General features: G+C 38.5%; 2 protein-coding genes across 2 annotated transcripts; one reads left to right on the top strand and one right to left on the bottom strand.

Moving 5' to 3' along the window:
• Positions 1-1,267: 1,267 nt before the first annotated feature.
• Positions 1,268-21,758, top strand: LOC115774533 (cytochrome P450 2J2-like). Its single transcript, XM_030721875.1, has 12 exons — positions 1,268-1,423; positions 1,725-1,887; positions 3,529-3,678; positions 3,786-3,946; positions 4,031-4,207; positions 5,072-5,213; positions 19,333-19,493; positions 19,640-19,816; positions 19,900-20,038; positions 20,486-20,673; positions 20,956-21,097; positions 21,246-21,758. The coding sequence occupies exons 1-12, from the start codon at positions 1,268-1,270 to the stop codon at positions 21,419-21,421; spliced, it is 1,932 nt and encodes a 643-aa protein (XP_030577735.1). The 3' UTR covers positions 21,422-21,758.
• On the bottom strand, positions 9,804-14,592 carry LOC115774531 (cytochrome P450 2J2-like). Its single transcript, XM_030721873.1, has 9 exons — positions 14,349-14,592; positions 13,889-14,051; positions 13,513-13,662; positions 13,257-13,417; positions 12,993-13,169; positions 11,800-11,941; positions 11,526-11,713; positions 11,301-11,442; positions 9,804-11,200 (listed from the first exon to the last, which is right to left on the bottom strand). Exons 1-9 carry the CDS (start codon positions 14,529-14,531, stop codon positions 11,025-11,027), a joined length of 1,482 nt encoding a protein of 493 aa, XP_030577733.1. The 5' UTR covers positions 14,532-14,592; the 3' UTR covers positions 9,804-11,024.
• Positions 21,759-23,516: the final 1,758 nt, after the last annotated feature.

The raw sequence follows: 23,516 nt of genomic DNA, 5'->3' as shown, positions 1-23,516 counted from the left end.
CCACATCTGACAACAATATTGTTCTACAGGAGAACTTCAACAGTCCAAATGGGAAGAACTGTGAAAAATTGGAGGGGTTTCACTGGAAAGGAATCATTAGGAAAATAGATAGATGAATGAGTTCTGATGGGTTTTCACAGGTGAATGTCAATGACCTCTAGGTCCAAATCTGCAATTTTGTTTACAAGTTGGGATGCTGTCAAATGTACATAGAAACAGAGAGTAATGTTTTGCAAAACCCATATTTTAATCACAATAGAGCAAAAAACATATCAAATGTTGTATCTAAGAAGACAAAAATCATTCACTGATTTTGAATTTAATTTTTTTATATGACCAAAAATAACACTTAATGTTTGGGGGAAATACATTTTAGATTTAGTTTAGATTCAATAATCTGAATTTTCTTAGCAATAACATGAATTTTAAAATTACTCACTCGGTATGTACAATTACATATTTTTATAAATGTGTTCATTTATGTAAAATGCCTTGGTTATGTTTTTGAATAAAAAAAAACCTGACCATAGAGTCATGGCATGATGCTTACAATATATAAGCAAGATGTTTATTATTTATGCACACACTTTGTTATGGGATTTCTTTTTGTGGTCTACTGTAGTGTTGGGACTTTCAGCAAGCAGTTTTTGTAATTTGATTATTTGCACTAATGGTGTGACTGATTTCATCAGTGAAGCATTTCAGCTCATTCATTATTGTACTTATTTATTTTATAAATTAAAAAAAAACCATTTTACTAAGTGAAGACCCACCTTTATTTACATTTTTTACTGGCCAGTTTTGTTTATAATATGATGTCATCTAATCAGTTTCCTCCATACGGAGACTCCCCACCAAGCACTACTGTGTTTTCAGATTATCTCAGTGCTCACTGGAGTGGAGCTTTTTGTTCTTTGAGCTGTTATTTATTGTTCCTTGTGAAAGACCTTTGCCTGTTTACTCATCACAACTTCCTGCCTGGATTGTTGCCACCGGTGAATGACCTTTCATTTCATAATTATACTGTTACTGTGTAACATTTAACATACACGCTTATAGTCAGCAGCCAGCTGAAAGAGTTTATGTTCCAGCCACCAGTGTTCCTGATACATTAGTGTTATGTAACATGCTTGGGGCCTCTTTTTCCTCAGTCCACTGCACCCTGATAACAACATACATACCACAGCCCTGTCCTCTGGCTCACACTGTTTCTCTTCAGGCAGATTTCTTATACTTTCATCATGATTTTTCAAGCCCTTTTGATTGCATGAATTTTACTAGTTGGCTGTTGCTCGGTTTTGTACTGGTAATTTTGGCTGATGTGATACGAAATCGGAGACCTCACAACTTTCCACCAGGTCCCTGGGCTGTGCCTCTTTTAGGAAATGTCTTCACTGGAGTAGACTACAAAACAATGGAGGAGGTGAGCTGAATGTTAACACTTGCAGTACGTGCATGCACTTGATCTTTGCAGTGCAAAATACAATTAGTAGCCTGGTCAATATCATGTGCACAGTAAATAGCAACAAATGGACAGGAGTCCAACTGTTAAAGACATTTTAAAGTTTTAGTGAGGATTTATTGACTTCAGCATAGCTCCTTTTCAAAACTGTGTTTTTTCTACTCCTTGAAACATATTAAGTCTGACAAAATTGTCTTTATTACCAAAGGAATAGCAACGTGTCTGTGAAACATTTCTCCTCTTGATTTATTTCTGAATGCAGCTGGCTCAGAAGTACGGCCCGGTGTTCAGTTTGAGGAGGGGCAGTGAGAGGGTGGTGTTTGTTACAGGATACAAGATGGTCAAAGAGGCTCTTGTCAGCCAGCTGGACAACTTTGTTGATCGACCAATCGTCCCACTTTTCCATGTTATATTTAAGGGTATTGGTGAGTGGGTCAAAACGTGTGCTATTGCATATATTTTCTGCTGCACCATTCTCTTTGTCAAGGCAATAATTTTGTATTTCAAGTATTACATGCTGCACTGCTTTCTACAAATATTTTAGGCACATATTTTACTTTGTTCTAGCGTACGCATGATTTCAATCCAACCATGTTATGTGATTGCAAAATGAGTGGCGTTTTGGCAAATAATCATTTTTTATTTACATTTTGATGCTAATACTTGTTTACTAGGGTTTAATCCCGGGATCCGGGATTCCCGGGAAATGCGATCAGAACCATTTCCCGTTTCCCGGGAAACGTTAGACGGGAAACCGGGAAAAAAGTCGCGCGCGTCGATTTGACTTTCAGAAAGAAAAGAAAGCTTCAGAATGTTAAATTTAAGGAAATATTGAGAGAAGGGTTCGTTTAATGCGAAAAGCATTACTCTTCATTTCAGGCACGTTCAGCCTCCGTTTAAGGCTTCAGCCTTCATCTCAAGCGTTTTAATAGAGGTATTACACAGTTGTGCTTTTTTCCTCTTTAATTTGTTGAAATCGTAGGCAATGTGTTTACCCTAAGGTATTTTGTATTATATAATTTTATATTATTATATATTGTTATATTGCATTATATAGCCTATAAAATATGCCTGCCCTGAACAATAAAGAAATATCTGTTTAACTTCGAGTGTTTCTTTTCCTCGTTTGCAGCCGCTTACTAACAATCATGAATTAGGATACGGGCCTAATGTGTGAAGAAATTATCATGAAATAGATTGCTTTAACATATTTCGCTTTTAAAATGGAGTTGAGTAAAATGTATATTTTTTAGGCTATAAGGATTGGCCAGTTTTTCAAAAGACGATTCACAGCGAACCTACTTTAACCCTCAGACACGGTGTTATAAATTTGCTGTTGCCAGAATGGCAATGACCAAGTCGTAGTGCATTACTCAAGGCCCTGTGTTATGCCATATTATAGTGAAGTACGGTAGTTAACTTTTCAATGACTATTACAGCGTTCCACTGGTGGAGATATATTGCAACAGATGTCGCCACAACAGCGTGGCTGAGCCATTATCAATGCTGTGGAGATGAACCGTATTGTTTTGCACCAGCAGTTGTAAATATCTTGGTATAATTCCATGTACAATGGAGGAATATTCGAATTATATTTGTTAAGGGAGTGTTGAGGAACGATACAACACCGCATAGCTCGAGCACTCAAATGTCGAGATGTAGGTTTTATTGCGTTAATCAAGCCGACGTTACCCCCTACTGGGCATAACAGGACATAGCTGGAAAACTACCTCTACAATATCACAATAGGTTAAGGCCGACACAGGCTACAGAAGGCCTAATTAAAAAAATAAATAAATAAACTTTTTCCCGGGATTCCCGGGAAATGGCTCGTCATTTCCCGGGATTTGATTCATGTCATTTTCGGGAAAAATATTAAACCCTATTGTTTACCATTGATTAAGCAGAATTTCTTGCACCACTATCCAAAACAGTGCAAAATCATGCATAAAATTATGCAAAACTTCTAATACAATCTTTATAGTTCTTAGTCCATTGGCAGCCTCTGGTAAGTTCTTGGTTCTTCATGCCTCAACATTTATTAATTCAGTATGACACTCTAATAGGTATAGCTCTGAGCAATGGTTACCTTTGGAAGAAACAGAGGAAGTTTGCCAACACCCACCTGCGTTACTTTGGAGAGGGCCAGAAGTCGCTGGAGAAGTACATTGAAGTGGAGTGCCACTTTCTTTGTGAAGCTTTCAATGAGGAGCAAGGCAAGCAGACTGCAGAAATTCACGTGACTGAAGCGTTTCTCATGCACTGGAATCATTTCTTTTTCTTTTTTTGCCATTTATTTATGCTTGATTTGACATCTTCCCAGGAAGACCATTCAACCCCCAATACACCATTACAAATGCAGTCGGTAACATCATCTCCTCTGTGGTCTTTGGACATCGCTTTGAATACAGTGATCCAAGCTTTCGCAAGATTCTGGAGCTGGACAATGAAGCGGTCGTGCTTGCTGGTTCCGCTCAGACGCAGGTATTCCTTCTTTAAATTGTTATGTTGTTACCATAAAAACAAATTGTGTTGTTGGTCTTTTAATCAGTTTATCATCATCAATAGCTGTATGATGCCTTTCCTGGCATCATGAAGTACCTGCCAGGACCTCACCAAACTGTCCATGCCAACTACAGGGAGATCGTGGCTTTCTTGAATAGGGAAATTGAAAAGCACCAGGAGGACTGGAACCCAGATGACCCTCGTGATTTTGTTGATGCATATTTGTCAGAGATGGAGAAGGTAACAAATATATTTCTACCAAAGCCTATGAACCCTGTTAAGTTCTTTTTTTAAAGTTTGCATTAAAACATGAGGCATGTTTTAATGCGCGTTTATATGAACCACAACAATTCTGCAACCCTCAGTGGTCACCAAAATAACTTTGAACTGACAAAAGTAATGAATAAAAATTTAAAGAAAATGAACTAAAATCAAATATTACTTTTGAATTATGGTATAGCAGAAATATCACAAAATTAATGAAACTGTCCAGGACAAAGATGATGGTGTACCATACTGAACATGGACCACAGAAAGCTACCACACCCCTGCTGAAAGCAAATAATAAAACGTGAGGCTAAAATGGCAAAGTACATACTGACAGAGCTTCTATCCTTTGGAGTGATGAGACAAAGCACAGTTCTGTCACAGTTTTTTCTTCTGTCTTCTCCCTTCAAACCTGAGACAGCTGGAGCAGTCTGGGAGGGGGCCAAAATACATGTCGACAGCTGGAGAAGTCTCACTGAGTGTTATAAAATCATTTCAGCTATTACCTCAAAAGGGGGGTAGGGCAATCATCGTAATCCTAAGGCTGAGCAATAAAGTTGCTATATTTTTTTCCAGGCCTTTTTTTATAATTTGTTTTAAATAATCATCTTAAACCACAATTCAAAAGCAATGACTGATTTTCATTAGTTGCTTTTCAGTAAATTTGTATTTATTACTTTTGTCAATGAACAGCAACATGTCAGGCTAAATAAATCCCTAGTAATCAAATGAATCAAAAGCACAAACCACAGGGTCATGAAATTCATTGGTAATAATGTAACTAGCCTAAATATGCCCAGTACTGTGGATAATAATTAATATTTTTTGTTACATTAGAAAAAAGAGGATCCTCATGCTGGCTTTAATACAGAAACACTTCTGGTTTGCACCCTGGACCTGATTGAGGCTGGAACAGAATCAGCTTCCACCACTTTACGCTGGGCCCTAGCATTTGTGATGAACTACCCAGAGATACAGGGTTAGTGCCTTATCACTCTCTCCTCCATGTCATTATTTCTCAGATTGCACATCCTCGATTCCCCTCTTCAGCTCCTCTCTTCATGTCTTAGTCCCCCCTGACAAAGAAGTAAAAGAAGTGCGGACAAGAGAGGCATCAGGATGAAATGAGACATCCTTGCTCATGGGGCAAGAGGCAGGGTACACCCTGTACAAACAACCATCTACACTCACACCTATGGGCAAGTTAGAGTAGCCAGTTACTGTAACCCAGTGCTTCTCAATTATTTTCTGTTACGCCCCCCCCTAGCAAGAAGAAAACTATTCGCGCCCCCCACTCCCCACTGTGACTATCCATCTCTGCATAACATTTTATCCTTATTAACATTAAAGAAAAAAAGAAAGACATATGGTCAAACTTACAAAGAATAACTTTATTAAATTGTGTTTTAAGTCTGCAACAGAAAAGATTTTAAGTGCATCATTGCCTGAAATTAAAAATAAATAAATCCTTGTTTAAACTGTAAACATGTTTGACCAACTAGACACAGCAAACACACCGGTCTTTCCTCTTCTCCAACTGTAGTGACAGTGAAGCCAAGCGCTAAATACGCTTCGTCGTATTTCCTCGTCTTAGCTTTCGGGTGACTTTCTTTTGTCTCATTATCTTTGTCTCTCTCCGCTTTTCTTTTCATCCCTGTTAAAAACTTTTTCATGTTGGGGGTTGTTATGTTGAATAACGGAGGCTATAGGCAGAACGCAGTCGGAGCTTTCTGTTGACTCAACACTGCTAACCAAGGCAAACCTGTTGTCTTGTAAGTCGTAAAATGTTGCACTGTCGCAAACGTGACAGAAGTAACAATGACAGCGCCACTGCCGCCTACTGTAGTGGATGCGCAATTACACTTTATACTAGTACGGCCCCCCAAAAAAAAGCCTGTTCCCCAGGGTCACACGCGCCCCCCCAGGTATCGCACCGCGCCCCACTATTTGAGAACCACTGCTCTAACCCCAGTAACTGCATGTCTTTGGACTGTGGGAGGAAACCGGAGTACCTGGAGGAAACCCACGCAGACACAGGGACAACATGCAAACTCCACACAGAGAGAGAGGGGGGCCCGGGCCAAGGTGGAATCGAACCCAGACCTTCTAGACATTCATGCATTTTAAGAACTGAGATATACTTCTACATGGTACACTGTCATTGATTTCTGTGAAGTCAATGACAGTCAATGACAGGAGGAAGGGTGACACAAAAGATGGGCAGCCACAAACTACAGAAATCAGAAAAACCTGAAGAATATACATGGATGATTTTAGGCAAATGTGACTGTGATGGTTATTGCTGTCTGTATCAGTTGTTACTGTTTCTCCTTTCAGAAAAAGTCCAGGCAGAAATAGACAGAGTGATCGGACAGTCTCGCCAGCCGACCCTAGCTGACAGACCCAACCTACCTTACACTGATGCCGTTATCCATGAAACCCAAAGGTTTGGAAATATTGTTCCCCTGGGATTCCCTAAAATGGCCTGTAAAGACTGCACACTCGGAGGATACTTTATTCCTAAGGTAAGGGGCTATTTACCAGACTCAGCCACAGATCAACATTAGTCTGTAAATACGTCAGTAAATTATTTATAAAAAGCTGATGACCACATTGTATATCTCTATTTAAGGGCACAGCTATTAGTACGATACTTTCGTCTGTCCTGTTTGATAAGAATGAGTGGGAGACTCCAGATGTCTTCAATCCTGAGCATTTCTTGGATTCAGAGGGGAAATTTCGAAGAAGAGAGGCCTTCTTACCATTTTCAGCAGGTAATTTTAAAGTATTTTTGGTATCAAATGAAGTTTACATCAACAGTAAATTTCATACCAAAATTGGCGACAGCAGGATAAATACTTCTGATTGCTTCCCAACAGGTAAACGTGTGTGTATCGGTGAACCCCTGGCCAAAATGGAGCTGTTCCTTTTCTTTGCATCTCTGCTCCAGCGCTTCACCTTCACTCCTGTTCCTGGAGAAATGCCCAGCTTGGAGGGTGTGATGGGCTTCACCTATTCTCCCAAGGAGTTCAGGATGCTTGCTGTGCCTCGCTGATGTCATTCTGTCCAAACAGAAGGATTAATGAGCTGAACCTCAAAATCTTTTTACCAAATCACCAACACTGTAGAATCCCACAGAGAAGCAATGACATGACAGAACTGACCTGCAACTGAAAATATACTTTGAATAAATACACAATTTAATCTGTATTTTACATATTGTAAGAGAACACAATAGAACTGTGTTTATGTAATACATATTAGTGGTTACAGCTTTGTTAAAAAACAGCCATGTGTTGATCATTGCTGAGTGAACACCATTATATTTCACATTATTCCTTCTAATACTGACTTGGGTCTTTATCTGTATTAGGCCAAAGGATTTCAAATATTATCTTCTGTTTATAAATATGTGTTGTATTTTCATTAAGTTCACTTAAAAGTTTATTCGCATGTGGGTAAAACAGCACTCGTTTTTATACATATTATGGACACTTTGACACACTGACTTTGAACTGTTCTGTGAACTTTGCATCCTTTATCTGATAATTACAAATACAATTTCCATTCATGATGGAAAAAAAATTTTTTACAGTGCTATGAATTAACCATTATCAAATGTCTCTGTTATATATAACAGATACATAGTCACATTTTATTGAATCTGGTGAATTGTTTGTAAAAATGAGAGAAAATGGGAGAAACGTGAGTATCTTACTGAGCATTTTTTTAATTTGTTTACATGAAAAATAAATCCGCAACAAATACATCCCAGTGTCTTCAACTCATGCCTAAATAACTTTAATAGTTACAGGACATTATTAAACATTTTAAACATACTTTGAGTATTATATAAATCCCCTTCAGCATCCAGTAAAACTCAGAGTGCTTCAGCCCAGAGCTGTCTGTTTACACAGGGGGGTCGGTGAGCGATAAGGCAGTTGTTATGTTCGAGTTTAAACAGAAAGAATGTGATCTTCAAAAACTTACTAAAACAGTTTGCAGAATATTGACTGAATTATATAACAGGGGTCACTATTCCTTATGTGTTGATTACCCTTGTCAAACATAGCAATGTGATTGCCATTCTGAAATTGTTGAGTGGGCAGATGAAGCTCCTTAGCTACATACAGCAGCAGATTTCGTGGCATACAGTATGGCTCCCATGTGTTCCCTGTCTTTATGTCACTGAATTAAAATGGGCTGAACCATTATAGTGTTTAAAAATACAATCTGTGCAGCTCAGTCAGTCCAGTACAGACTTTTGTTGCTGCTGCACTTGGTATGGTTGGTTTTACTTTCTTCCAAGTATATTATAAACTGTTTAGCTGAAATGATGAATCACAAAGCAAAACAAACCAGGGTTGGCTGTTTCCAAGTAAGGAGAGATTTATTATAAAGAGGAAGGTGGTTTGGGGCAAAGAAAAGGTTCAGGCTGGAGAGCAAGAAATTCAGAGCCAGAAGTGGAGAGCAAGAGCTGAGGCCACAGCAGGTGGGAGTGAGGGAACACGTTCAAGAGGGAAAATGAGCAATTAGATGAAGGGCCAAACACATTCTTCATACTGTTGAATGAGCTCCAAAAAACTCATTTTATGCCTTATATTAAATATGTTTTTGGCAGTGCTAGTTCGATCACATTCACAAACTTGTTTGTTTGTGTGTCTGGAGGGAAATTTAGGATGAGTCTACTGTATGAGCAGAACCAGTGGGAAAAACATATTAAAAAAAAAAACTGACACTAAAAAAATCTTTTTAATTAAAAATGTACATTCAGACACTGAAGTGAATGTGACCTCTTTTTTTTTGTTTGTTTTTCAAATAAGCCTACTTGGAGTTCACACATTCTTTTATGTTGATTATCAGGGCAGAACTTGAGGCAGCTAATTCATCATTGCTAAATATCTACTTGGCCCTTTGAGAGCAAGATTTGATAAGCAGTTTTATGACAGAGGGAAAAAATAATAAATAAAATAACATAAAGCACAAGAACCACTAGCTGCTGTTTGTGCTCGTTTCACAGCATCGTGTTAATACCTACCTGAATGCACCAGACCAGCAAATTGAAAAAAAAAAACATCTGCTTTTAGAGAGGCTGCCAGTTACTCTCTTAATCTCCATGGAGTGTTCCTAATTTTTCACATTTCACTTAATTTTTGTAAAATAAAGTTATTGCATATAATGATCTATTTTTCATCTGAAGTTGTATTTACCTAAATTTACGACCTGTTGAGGACCAGACTTTTTTATTTTTTTTATTTTGTCCTGATACGTAAATCCTTGAAAATTGAAAGAGGGTGACTGTATATGAACAACAGCATTGTATTTATGGCACTTCACAAATAGCTAATTTTGTTAATATTCTTTAATAATATCTATTTTTCATGTTTGAACAACACAGAGAATCTGACCTGGGCTTCACTGATGATACCCAGGGTTGGTCATGTGCTGAGTCCTACAAGGAGCTTCATAATAGCCAGGATACAAAGCAAGCAACTCTGAGAGGCTCAAGTTTTAGTCAGATGTCACCATCAGCAAAAACAAGCCACATACAGAGCTAACAGAATGGCTGTTAGTTTTTTAGTGTTTATTGAAAAAACAAATAGTGAATTATTATTTATTACATTTTTGTTATCAGAATGTGGGTTCCACAAAAGGCTTAACATACTGAATAAATCTGATTTACAGAGTGCAGATTGGTGAAACCAGCAATGCTAAATATCCCATGTGATGCACTCTGCTTATTAGTTCAAAACAAAATTACTAAGTAAAATGTAAAGCCAACAGGTTCATCATGGCACTTTTTAAATGAATCATTAGATTAGAATACAAAATGCTCTCAATGTAAATTGTAACACCTGAATGAATATTTTAGTGTGACTATTTTCTCAACATCTAGTTTTGCTATGCCAAAGACTTGCCACGGCACTCTGCTGGATGCCCTTATTCAACAGCGTGTCTTTTGTCCTGTCTCTCTCCCCTCAGCCCCAGCCAGTCGTGGCAGATGGCTGCCCCTCCCAGACCCTGGTTCTGCCGGAGGTTTGTTCATGTTAAAAGGGAGTTTTTCCTTCCCACTGCCACCACTGTTGGGTTCTCTCTGTAATTAACACAACCAAAACAATACAGGGCTCAACTTTCAGTGTGGCATTATTGATTTTGTAGCATAATAACCCTTTTCTTTCAAGGTTAAAATTGTGGCTTTGATACATCAGTGACATATTCTTCATATTTCCTGGTAGAGTTGATTAACTGAAGACCTTTAGACAACACCTAAGTCCATGCAAGCCAACTACAAAATTATATCCATTACTGCATAGTATGTAATTGTTTTGTCTCTTAATGTGTTCATTAAAAGGAGGATAGAAACATGCTTACATTTTAGCTGTTACTACCCATTAAGATACAAAGTAGATACAAAACTATCTACAGCAGATGAACAGTATCTGACAGTCATGTCCTTAAGAAATATGAAAAAGTCCAGCAAAGACCTGACATGGCACCAGAGAGATGCATCTGGCCCTGCAGCTGCTCCATTTACTGTTTGTGGAACAGAAACGGCCTCAGTGGAATGGTCTCACTGTGATAGATTGACCTGAAAGAGCACTGAATGTTTTTCAAGAGGTGGGAAGAGCTATTCCTGAATATTATTTAAAGAAATGATAAGAGACTTGCATTAAGAAAGCTGCATGTCTTTTTCAGTTGCAAGCCAGAATGTTATATTTTTGCTTCTCTGTAGATTTCTAGTATGCTGATAAAAATTTGTGTAGCTTCAAGTTATTGATGTGGAATGGCATCAGCGAGGCACAGCCATCATCCTGAACTCCTGAGGGGTATGAGTGAAGCCCAACACACCATCCAAGCTGGGCATTTCTCCAGGAACAGGAGTGAAGGTGAAGCGTTGGAGGACAGACGCAAAGAAAAGGAACGTCTCCATTTTGGCCAGGGGCTCACCAAGACACATACGTTTACCTGTGGGGAAAACAGAAGTATTTGCCTTTTGCATTTGGTGGCAGTCAAATGGGAACTTTGATGATTGTTGATAATGAGCTAAAAGTAGATTGAAAAGGACCTGCTGAAAATGGTAAGAAGGCATCTCTTTTTCGAAACTGGCCCTGTGAATCCAAGAAATGCTCAGGATTGAAGACATCTGGAGTCTCCCACTCATTCTTGTCAAACAGCACAGATGCAAGAATCATAGTAGCAGCAGTGCCCTGAAAAGGAGTTATAAGATATTTTTGATATTAGCTGTTTATAAATAATTATATCTGGGTGAATTAGGTAAATAGTCCCTTACTTTAGGAATGAAGTATCCTCCCAGTGTTGTGTCTTTGCTGGCGCTTCTTGGAAATCCTAGGGGAGCAATATTTCCAAACCTCTGGACCTCATGAATAACAGCATCAGTGTAGGGCAGGTTGGGTCTGTCAGCTAAGGTGGGCTGGCGTGACTGTCCTATCACTCTGTCTAGCTCTGCCTGGACTTTCTCTGAAAATGTAAGCACAGCAACAACTAAAACAAGGAGTTCAGTGGTCATCATGGATAAACGGGAATACATCAGTGTTGACTCTCACCCTGTATGTCTGGGTAGGTCATCATGAATACCAGGGCCCAGCGTAGAGTGTTGGCCGTTGTTTCTGTTCCAGCTTCAAACAGGTCAAGGGTGCATAACAGCAGCGTTTCAGTGTTGAAGCCAGCCTGGGGATCCAGTTTTTTCTAATGTAAGAGAGAAATACTGACATTATCCACAGTGCTGAGCTGATATTGGCTAATTTACAGTAATACCAAATATATTATTCTACAGCAGGTTTGTACATTTTCCAGAGAAATTGTAGCTCTTGCTCTCCCAGTCACATATCGTTAGCCTCATAGCATAATCGCCTCAGTCATATTTGGCCAAATTGAGATATCTTATCTAAATGAATCTACAGTGTTAGCAAAGTAGAATTAGCCAGGTATCTCAATTTGGCCAAAATGTGACTTAGGCAATTATGCTATGAGGCTAATGATTTTCAGAGAGTAGTTTTTAGTTTGGGGACTTTTAAATTCCTGTTTTTTTTTTTAGCATTCTCTGTCTGGTACTTAATTTGTTTATTGATTACATTGTTATCTCCATGTATGTTCTTTAGTATTCTTTACTCTTAGCTCCAGTTTTTGGTTGCATTAGAGTTTAGTTGTTTTCTTAGCCTTTCTGTCTCTTTCTCTTGCTCTATTACCCTGTGTCAAGTTTATTCTTGTGTCTGCATTTCCCGATTTTGTAACTTTACTTTGTTTCACACTAGCTGCACTGACTTAAGTACAATGTGGCATTTATGTCTTATCCTTTTTTTTTTACGTTGCACATTAACATGGGACACCTGTGTCTTTCTGTGCTCAGATTTCTTTACAGCTTCACGTGCTTAGTTCTAAATGTAACTGACATTTTAAACTGTTTGCTTGTCTTGATCGTTATGACTTTGTTTACTGGGAATGTCTGTATAGGAGTGCAGGGCCCCTAACTGTGAAAGAAAATCCTCAAATGTATACATACATACTCACTGCACTCATCTGTTTTATGTTTTTATACAGCAGAGGTTCTCATAATCTCACTGAAGTCAGAGTGAGGAATCTGACTTACATTAATTTTTATCTTTGTGTTCCTTCTGGCCACTAAAGGATCTCTTGATCAGGTGGAATTTCAAAGCATCTAACTATTTTAATTATTCTAATGCAAATGTATATCATTGTTAATATGATTCACAAGCTTTGCTAGAAATGTCTTTGCTACCCTCTCCATCTCTGACAGATACGCATCAATAAAATCACGAGGGTCTTCAGGGTTCAAGTCCTCCTGGTGACTTCCTATTTCCTTATTCAAGAACTCCATGATCTCTCTGTAGTGGTTTTGGATAGTCTGGTGAGGTCCTGGCAGGTACTTCATGATGCCAGGAAAGACATCAAGCAGCTGTTGATGATGACACGTTCTCAGATCAGTAATACACCAACACAGCTTGTTTTATTATCACAACATAACAGTTTACACAAGGAATACCTGTGCCTGTGCTGAGCCAGCAAGCACAATAGCTTCATTGTCCAGCTCCAGAATCTTGCGATAACTTGGATCACTGTATTCAAAGCGATGTCCGAAGACCACACAGCAGATCACATTACTCACTGAATTTGTTATGGTGTAGTGGGGGTTGAATGGTCTTCCTGGGAATATGTCAAAACCAAGTCATGACAAATCATACTTAAAAATTTTTTTTGCACAACACACTTTACTCAACTGAATTCCTGCAGTCTACTGCCTTGTTCCTCTTTGAAAGCTTCACAAAGGAAGTGGCACTCCACTTCAATGTACTTCTCCAGTGACTTTCTGCCCTCTCCAAAATAACGCAGGTGAGTGTTGGCAAAATTCCTCTGCTTCCTCCACAGGTAACCATTGCTCAGAGATATACCTTTGAAAAATTATATAGAATAACTAACAGTCTCTGCATACATATACCCCCCCCCCCCAAATAAAAAAAAAAAAATATGTGACATTAATGTGACATTTTAAAAAATATTTCTTTAAAGGGTATCCCATTTGTTTTTGAATTTTGTTTGTACATTTTACACGGCGCCCCAACCTCAGATACAGATTGTTGATTGTATATTTGGTAGTTTCTAGGTTCATGTACTCACCAAGGCCGTTATAGATAGTATGGAAGAGAGGGAGAACTGGTCGATCGACAAAGCTGTCCAGCTGATTAACGAGAGCCTCTTTGACCATCTTGTATCCCGTGACGTACACCATCCTCTCACTGCCTCTCTTCACACTGAACACAGGACCATACTTCTCAGCCAGCTGCATGTAGAAAAAATTTGTTGGAGAAATGTTTCACGAACACTTGGATATTCCTTTGATGCCTTCAGTAGGTAGGCAATGAAAAATACATTTTTTCAAGACTCTGAAGTTCATAAATTCCCCACAGAAACTACTCCTCTCAAATTATGGACGTGTGACAGTGATGACTAAAAATCTTTAAAGATGCATTTTTGCTATTTCTTGTGCACATCATGTGGACCAGGCTCAAGCATCCCTGTTAAGATCTGCTGAAACAAATGCATGCATGTAGTGTAAAAGTGATACTTTTAAGCTCACCTTCCCCACTGATTTGAAGTCAACTCCTGTGAAAACATTTCCTAGGAGAGGCAAAGCCCAGGGTCCTGGTGGAAAGTTGTGAGGCCTGCGGTTTTTTATCAGATCAAACAAAATTAACAAGACAAAAATGAATGACACCCAACTTGTAAAATTCATATAGTCAAAAACAACTTGAAAAATCATGATGAAAGTCTGAATGATCCCTGTGAAGAGCCACACTTTGATCCTGCAAACAGGACTGTGGTATGTCTGATTTTATAGGGGTGGGACATGCAGTTCTGGGCATACAAAGGCGCTAGATCATGTTATGTAACACTGAAGACCTTATGTGAAAAACAGAGCAGGATCTTGAACTCCTACAACGTGCTGCTGACTATAAGAATGTCTTTTAAATGTTAATACCCATGCTGATTTGTCAGTAATCAAAGACAGCTCACAATATGATTTTGTGCAATCTATGACATATGTTACAAATGTGATTAGTAGACAGTTTAAAATAAAATGTATTTGTGAAAATTCAAAAGCGGCACTGGACATGGTTTGTTAAAAGCAGAAGCATGATTTCTTGGTGTTGTAGTGAATGTCAATGCCTGTGTCGAGCCTCAACCCCAAACTTTCACCATAACAATCAGACTCACTTGTTCCATAATCTGACCTTTCTGTCCACATTCTACAGTCTGCAAGCCAACATTCTGTTCACTGTATTATGGCTCTTCTCTCATTTAATCCTCACTGCAACACGTGTTGAAATGTGTTAGTTTTTGTTCGGTTAATTTAAACTTTATTGTGAATAAACATTAAAGCCTGAAGGCCCAGGCATCTTCAATGTAAGAGAGATAACATATAAGTTCTCAGTGAAATTTAGTTTCATCTGTTCACCCTGGACACACCAATCAGCTACTAAACAGAACACTTATCAGTTTTGTCATTATTGATCAAATAGTGAATTTATTTAACACCAGGACACAACAAACAAAGCTCCAATTCTCTTGACAGCTGGCAGAGCATGTACAAGTGGTCAGGCCAGCAAGGCAACAATTCATGCAACTGCGAAGGGCAAAAGGACAAAGAAGATAGTCGTTACCTGAGTGGTGGTAATCAAGCTCTCCTTATGCATTCTGTTTCTGCGAATTAATATCTGTATTAGTGACTTCCTCCTTCATTTGGATTCCAGATAAACCACTCCATTCACAAATAAGACTATTTTCACCATACTCATCCTGCTCCACCTGCCTCAGTCTTCGATAACACAACACAAAGCTCATGGCAGTAAATCCCTGAGTTAACCATGACTCGGCTCTGCTCTAGTTCTTGTTGTCTCTCAATAAGCCTTTTAAAAAATCTTCCTTTGGTGTATAGAGTCTGAATTCAGTCTTATACAGTCTTTATTTTGCCAACATGACAAGGGAGAGAAGACTTCAAAAACAGCTCAAGTCCATGCACAGATTTTTAGAGCTATGAAAACTGTTGCAGAGAATAATTAGTAAGCTATATAAAATCACAGCCTATAACCTAGCCTTAGCCTAAGGACTGGGTTAGGAGGAGTAGGGAACTATTTGGTAGTTCAGATTCTGTGCAGATTCTGGAAAAATCATATTTGGGGTCAGATTCAAGGTGATTCCAAAAGGGGGGCGTGGCCTGCCAGGTGAGACAGCTCAGGTGCTAAATAGTCAGGTCTCAGTTTTCTGGCATGCAGAAGGAAGAGGGAAACTTGTTTTCCTGTTCTTTACAGGTTAAAACATACATGATCCCAAACATGTTCCATACAATGTAGAGATCAATTCTATGTTGGTTTTTGTGGATGTTTGCTTTGTTAATTTATGGCCATAGAAGAGGTTAACTAAACAGAACTATCACTCAACTATCAATGTAGTTCTTGGGCTGACCCAACTGTTGACAACACAGAGGGGGGGGACCCACTGAAACAATAAATTAACTCCCTACAAGAAACCCCCATTCCCCCAGTTAATACAGCAGGTTTTGTATATCTGCTGTGATACATGCAGTCATGCACAACCTGTATATCTGAGTTATGCATTGAGTGCAGGATGAATGCCTATTATCAGATTCATATTTCAGTTGTGTGATTGTGGATACAATTATCACAGTCCCAGAAGTTCATCATCAGTTTCTTTGCACTTACCTGAATCCAGGTTGCAGGGGGGCTGGAGCCTGTCCAATTATCACTGGGTGAAAGTCAGGTTACACTTTGGACAGGTTGCCAATACCACATCTGGTTAGTTTCTCATAGTTTGGAAAGTATTGTTTTGTTAATAAAAACAGTAAATGAAAAGAATCATCATTTATTCAGTACAAAGTATTCAGGAACCAACATTCAACAGTCCAAAAACTAACAAAGGACAAATGTGACTACTTCTGAGAGTGGAGAAAAAAATCATTATATTCAAATTTCCCAGACACGCACAGCGATGACCCCAGTGTTTCACTCTTACTCTCATCATGAAAAAGTGAAAACACCGTCAGATGACTAAAATGACTAAAACAATTGAAGTCATTTTCTTTCTCTCTTTGAAATATTTTTTTTATGTGGGTCACGTGTCATCATGCAGCGCTGTGAGTCTGGTTTTAAAACAGCATTAGATGTGCATACAAAACACCCTCAATTAACTCATGCTTTTCAAATACAGAACATGATAAGCAACCACCATAAACTGAGAAAACCAAATTAAGTTCTGGGCCATCAGCTTATTGTCACAGCTGTTGCTTTAAGTGACAGGAAGTTTTCCTCTTGCTTCTGCCAAACCACAAACTGAGAGCTGACTGTTTACCACCTGAGCCGTCTCACGTGGCAGGTCACGTTTTGTGGCACAGGTTGGAGACTGATCCCAGATTAGATTTTATGCAGGAGGAGGACAAAAGCCACTCTTTATTTATGTTTATACATAAAACTATATATATAATGAACAGAATTAAAACCCTTCATGTGACCGTATATTATTATTCCCATACAAAAAAGATAATTTTATATAAGCATTAAAATAAGACTATGCTTTGTAGCCCAGCGTGTTATGCAATTACTGTATCACAAGCACCTTTGAACAGAGAAGTATTAGTACTATGCCATGACCTGTTTGTCCTGAACTGTTGCATCAGAAGAGTATGAACTACTTGTGTATGCGAGGAACAAACACATCTCCAGAGCACAGACACCAGCTGCTGTTGTTTCTCTTCCTCCAACCATGTGGTTTTCCACCTTTTGCTGAGCAATGAGGGGGTTTTACTCTCTATTTTTTTGTTCCTTCTGATCACATACTACCTCAAAAACAGGAATCCAAGAAATTTCCACCAGGACCATTTGCTTACCCGTCTTGGGAATCTTCAGATTGTGGACAAGAAGCACCCATATATTTATTTTACCAAGGTACTGATTTATACTTATGTATTCTTAAGGGGTTCTAAGCAAAAAGTACAATTTAAAGTACTGCTTTGTTGTTTGCATGGCCAAGCCTAATACTGTACCTTTTCATGCATTACTACCAAAAACACCTAGGTTACTATCATTTGATGTCTGCGCTGCTGCAGCGTTACTGTTCTGGGAAAGTACACATGAAGGCTGCATTGTAATCTACTGCTTAGATTTAACAGGACACAATGACTGAAGTATTAAGAATCAAAGACAGAAAGTTATGTATTATTCCTAAATAGTTTTTTTGCTTCAGATTTTACTTTGAGCTGTTTTATTTTTCTGGGTTGTGTTTTTCTGTTAATTAGATTTTGTTCTGGATATTCAGATTGTTGAATACATTTAGGTTCACAACCCTTCATGATCAGAGTTGCACAATTACTCAGAATAGCTGAACACTATGCAAACAGTTATAGTCTTGCCAAAGAATGAAAATAATAAGTTACTACAATTTTTTAAACTTATTTACTTTAAATAAAGTTTATAAAGAGTACCTTTGTTTTTGTTTCTTTGGTTTGTGTTTTTTTTTTTTATGCTAAGACCTATAGCAAAAATGGTATATTAGAGTCATCAGAGGGTTAAAAAATTTAAATTTAAAGACCTGGGAACTGGGGAGTAATCAAAGAAAAAAAGATTTGTTTCTACAGAGAGAGAAATTTTGGAAAAAAATAATGCAGCCTCTGGGCCTAAATAATGAGGGCGACAGGAAACAGTGGTGGTAAAAATTACATTTCCTGTTGGTGTTGTTTTTAGAAGTTATTTGATGAATAAATAACAGCACAGCGTGTGTGGTACGTCAAAACAGATTGTGCTGCACATTAGATGAGTGAAATTCCACTGTTTTATTACTGTTAATAGGCATATATATGTCAGTCTTCCATCTATAGTGATAGCTTTACCAAAAAAACTTAACAGTCCACCCTCTGTCCAAATACAGTCATACCAAAAAAATATCTCAAAAACTGTGGATCCCAGAAGTTTAATTATCCGAAGTTCATATGAATGTGATATATCGTTCATACTTGTGTTGTGTTGTCTGCAGCTGGCTGAAATCTACGGGAATGTGTTCACTTTCTGCTTCGGCAGCAATAAAATAGTAATCGTCTCTGGATACAAAATGGTGAAGGAAGCTCTGGTGACACAAGCTGACAACTTTGTGGATCGACCACACAGTCCCATGGCTGACAGGTTTTACTCAGGAACCTCAGGTTTTAAAGTCACCCTCTGTTCACGGCCCCATTCAGTACTAAAATTGTTTTCCGTAACTCATTAACTTCTAAATCTGCATGTTTGTATTTAGATGGTCTGTTCATGAGCAATGGTGAAAAATGGAAAGCACAACGACGCTTTGCTTTGTCTACCTTACGAAACTTTGGCCTGGGCAAAAACCGCATGGAACAGTGTATCTGTGAGGAGATCCGATACCTGCAGGAGGAGATAGAGCAGGAGAAAGGTCCTTTACATTAAGTGGAACATAAAGTACATACCCCTGCACAAGCAGTGGCAACAGCCAAGAATGACCTTTAACCTTTTATCCAGTTGTCTCTTCTTCTTCGTCAGGTAAACTTTTTAGCCCAGCAGGGCTCTTCAACAATGCTGTGTCTAACATAATTTGCCAGCTTGTGATGGGGAAAAGGTTTGACTACAGTGACCACAACTTCCAGCTGATGCTGAAGTATTTGTCTGAGATTCTTTGGCTGGAGGGTTCCATATGGGGTACGGTAAGTCTAAATAATTGACTTCTTTCAGAACATGACACAGAAAAAATACTGTGGTATGAGTGTGGGATCTGGCTTCTGTAACTACGTGGCTTAATAAAACATAACTGCAAATTTAGCAGTCTCTTATCACTTGTTTTTCCAACAAGCTCTATGAATCATTCCCCGGACTGATGAAGCATTTGCCAGGTCCTCATAACAAACTGTTCAGCCATTTCGACCAAGTCAAAGACTTCATCACTCAGGAGCTAAACAGGCACAAGAAGGACCTGGACCGCAACAATCCCCGAGACTACATCGATGCTTTCCTCATCAAAATGGAGAACGTATGTGGAGATTGTATTGCACATATGGCATAACTTTATCTATCATTTATTTGCAAATATACTTATTCCTTATGTTTGAACAGCTCAAAGAATCTGACCTGGGCTTCACTGAGACCAACCTGGTTATGTGCTCTGCTGATCTTTTCTTGGCTGGAACAGAAACAACCGCCACCACTTTAATGTGGGCTCTGACTTTCCTTATCAGACATCCTGATGTCCAGGGTGGGTGATGTGCTGGGCCTTACAAGGAGCTTTAAAATAGCCAGGACATGCTAGCAGCTCTGAGAGGATATACTTTGAATTACAATTGAACTAAAGGCAAAAACCTAACAGTTGTTAGATTGTTACCTTATTAAAAACATTATGTTGTTAAAATTCCAAAACTTTATGTTATTAATGTAAATCTGATAAAACAATTGCAAAATGAATTGCAATAGTACAAAGTTTTATGACAGACCATCCAGAAATTGTTGAACATGTCAACTGCCAAAAAAAAAAGTTTTTTAATTTACTAACAACAAAATACAATTTTTTAAATTACATTGTGTGTGAATTTAAAGACATGCAGATCAAGGAGAAGAAATCTGAGAAAGAAAATATACCTCACTTTGGGAAAAGAAAAGTCTCCCCCCACAGTTAAAGCTCAAGTCCTTTAATTCCCTTTCACAGAGAAAGTCCAGGCAGAGATAGACAGCGTGATTGGACAGACCCGCCAACCTTCCATGGCTGACAGACCAAATCTGCCATACACTGATGCTGTCATCCACGAGATTCAGAGAGTGGGAAATATTGTTCCTCTCAATGGATTCAGGATTGCTGCCAAGGATACAACGCTGGATGGTTACTACATACCCAAGGTGCATGTGGTTACATGTGGTTACATGTTTGTTTTGTCAACTTTTTTTTTTTTTTGTATTTTTGGCCACAGCGGCTTTTATTAGCAGTGGAGGGAGACAGGAAATGGGGGAAAGATAAAGCAGAAGACATGTGGGCAAATTGGAGACAGGCCGCCTGCACCGCAACACGGCATATGTATGTGGTCACCGGCTTCACCACTAAGCCACCCGGGTGCCCCTATTTTGTCAAGTTTTATTGTTAAAGTGCATCTTGTTGTTTTCCTGTCTATCTTGTTTCTCAAGGGTACCGGTGTGTTGCCCATCCTCACGTCTGTGCTGTTTGACAAGACTGAATGGGAGACTCCAGACACCTTCAACCCAGGACACTTCCTAGATGCCAATGGAAAGTTTGTGAAAAGAGAAGCTTTCCTACCTTTTTCTGCAGGTACAGCTCACAATGACCCCCCCCCCCCCCCCCCCCCCCCCCCCCCACACACACACACACACACACACACATTTTGACCAAGAAAAACAAACAAACAAATAATCATCCACAGCTTGTAACCCTACATGTGTATTTGTGAACTCCTCAGGGAAGCGTGTGTGTCTTGGTGAAAGCCTCGCCAAGATGGAGCTGTTCCTGTTTTTTGTTGGCCTCCTGCAGCAGTTCACTTTCTCTGTTCCTGATGGGGTGGAGCTGAGTACAGAGGGAATCACTGGAACTACACGTGTTCCTGAACCTTTCAAGGTTTATGCCAAGGCTCGCTGAACTATGCAACATCTCACTGAGTTGTTTTTCATTTAATCAGTGTGTAACACACAAGACTGAGCAAAATTTTTTACAGGAAGGCTGGAGTTTTGATTTTGAGGAGCAGGTTGTAATTATTTGTTTAGATCTGCCTTTCTTTGCTGTATGATTGTTTCCCCATAAAAATGATCTGTTAATTATTTAACTATACATCTGCTTCAGTGTGATCAAGTTAGTTTCACTTAATAGTCCTTCATTAATTGCAATAACTACAAACTAGCTAGAGATCCAATACAAATGTGTTTTATATAATATAAAGCTGTAATGTTCTGGTTATGCTATGTGTAAGAAAATGAGTAATAAAATATTAATAATAATTTACTCATTTGTGTCATAAATCTTGTTTAAGCCAGTGTTTACACAATGGATGGATGGATGAATGGAAACTATCTCCTCCCGAGGCAAGCTTATTATTCCAGCTGGGTACCCCACTTAGCAGTGATGTGCAGTGAAGGAATTTAAATAATAAGAGTGTGTGTTGCTGCTTAAGCCTTTAGGTTTCTGCAATATGCTATTTGATGCTATATTTCTATTTAAATTGTTATATTTATGGTATGTCTAGCGTGCAGCTTATTTACACTTTTCCCTTCAATCCCCCTTTTGACCTCAGAGCTTTCTGAGGTCAACTTCACCAGCCTGACCTCAGATGGTCAGCCAGGACTGCACTGATGTTAAGAGCCAGAAGAGGATTTTTGTGAAAACTAATCTTATACTATTGTGATTGTGAATTTAGCAAAAAATTAAGACAGGGTTTAATGATGTCAGTGTACCTACTTTCTATACTTTCTTATGGCCTGGAAAACAAAAAGAAAACAAGCATTAGTCTTTTGTGTGTCAATGTTGTTTAGTGAAGTGGATTAGCATTTAAATTTAATCAGTCCAAAGTAAATTCTGCATATAAATTGGCCCACATGACAAACAGTAACATGAAACAGTCACTATCTAATAATTTTCCTCAAATTCATTTAAAAAATGTGGATTGCATCCCTTCAGGATCAAATCCAGTTCATAAAGAAATGATCACTGATTCAGTGCACAGGTAATAGTTATATATGCAGCCCTCTTTCAGTCTTCAGTATAGTCTGCTCATATTCACCAAAGCCATGGATGTTCAAACCACAGCAGTCAGCACTCGTCTCTGGAGATGCATCCCTGCACCTCTTTAGACATCAGCTATTCACATGTGGCCGTCATCCTGGTTAGTTTCCTGTGAAAGACGCATAATGTCTCAGGTATGATCTCAGGTACCTGTGGAAAAAGTCCAGTGAAAAAAATTCCAATTTTTCCCTGTCAATTAAACAAAATACCATGAACTGCAGGTCTTGTGGGTCAATAATTAAATTTGCACAAACTAAGACAGGACATCAAAATGCCCATAAATATTCTAAGAATCTATTTATTCAATGGCTTTTAGTTATAAATCTTTTATTTTGTTAATCAGCCTGAGAAAACGAGCTTACAATTACAGTCAATTACAGTTAAATGGCAGATTACGCAAAAGCTAATATGAGCTTCTGTCTGTGAGTGGGTGAGTGAGTGTAAGCTGCTTCTTCATTGCAAGTGTTTGTGTTCTTTTTTACAAGGTCAGTGTCAGCTGTCTCATTTTTCATCCAATGGTAAAGTTAACTTTTGCATTTTGGTCTCAAAGTCATCAGAAAATTCAAAATACAAATTAATGTCCTCAAATTAAAATTTGACACACCTTCTATGTGAGGTAAAGTGGAACAAAAAGAACACGAGAAAACAAAAAATAAAACATGGGATGAATCTCAAAATATCTAAAAATAATCATTTTAAAGTTCACTAATCTTAAACAGCTTTGGCATAAAAATCTGAGGAAATAAAATATTTTAGAAGGATTAACAATCAAAATAATAAGTATTATACTGGACTCAAAATTATACTTATTCTGTAAGGGTCTGTACCCCCCCCAAAAAATGCATAATTATGGCAGACAAAATATGACTTCATAAACCTCAAGTTACTAAATTGTGAAGGTGAAAAATGCATAACCTTGACCTAAAACAACATCAGCAGTTGTTACTAGTTTGCCAGT

This window comes from Archocentrus centrarchus, chromosome 24 (genome assembly GCF_007364275.1).
Source record: "Archocentrus centrarchus isolate MPI-CPG fArcCen1 chromosome 24, fArcCen1, whole genome shotgun sequence".
In the NCBI taxonomy this organism is placed as follows: domain Eukaryota; kingdom Metazoa; phylum Chordata; class Actinopteri; order Cichliformes; family Cichlidae; genus Archocentrus; species Archocentrus centrarchus.
The sequence above is the reverse complement of the archived record's forward strand: the minus strand, read 5'-3'. Positions and strand labels throughout refer to the sequence as shown.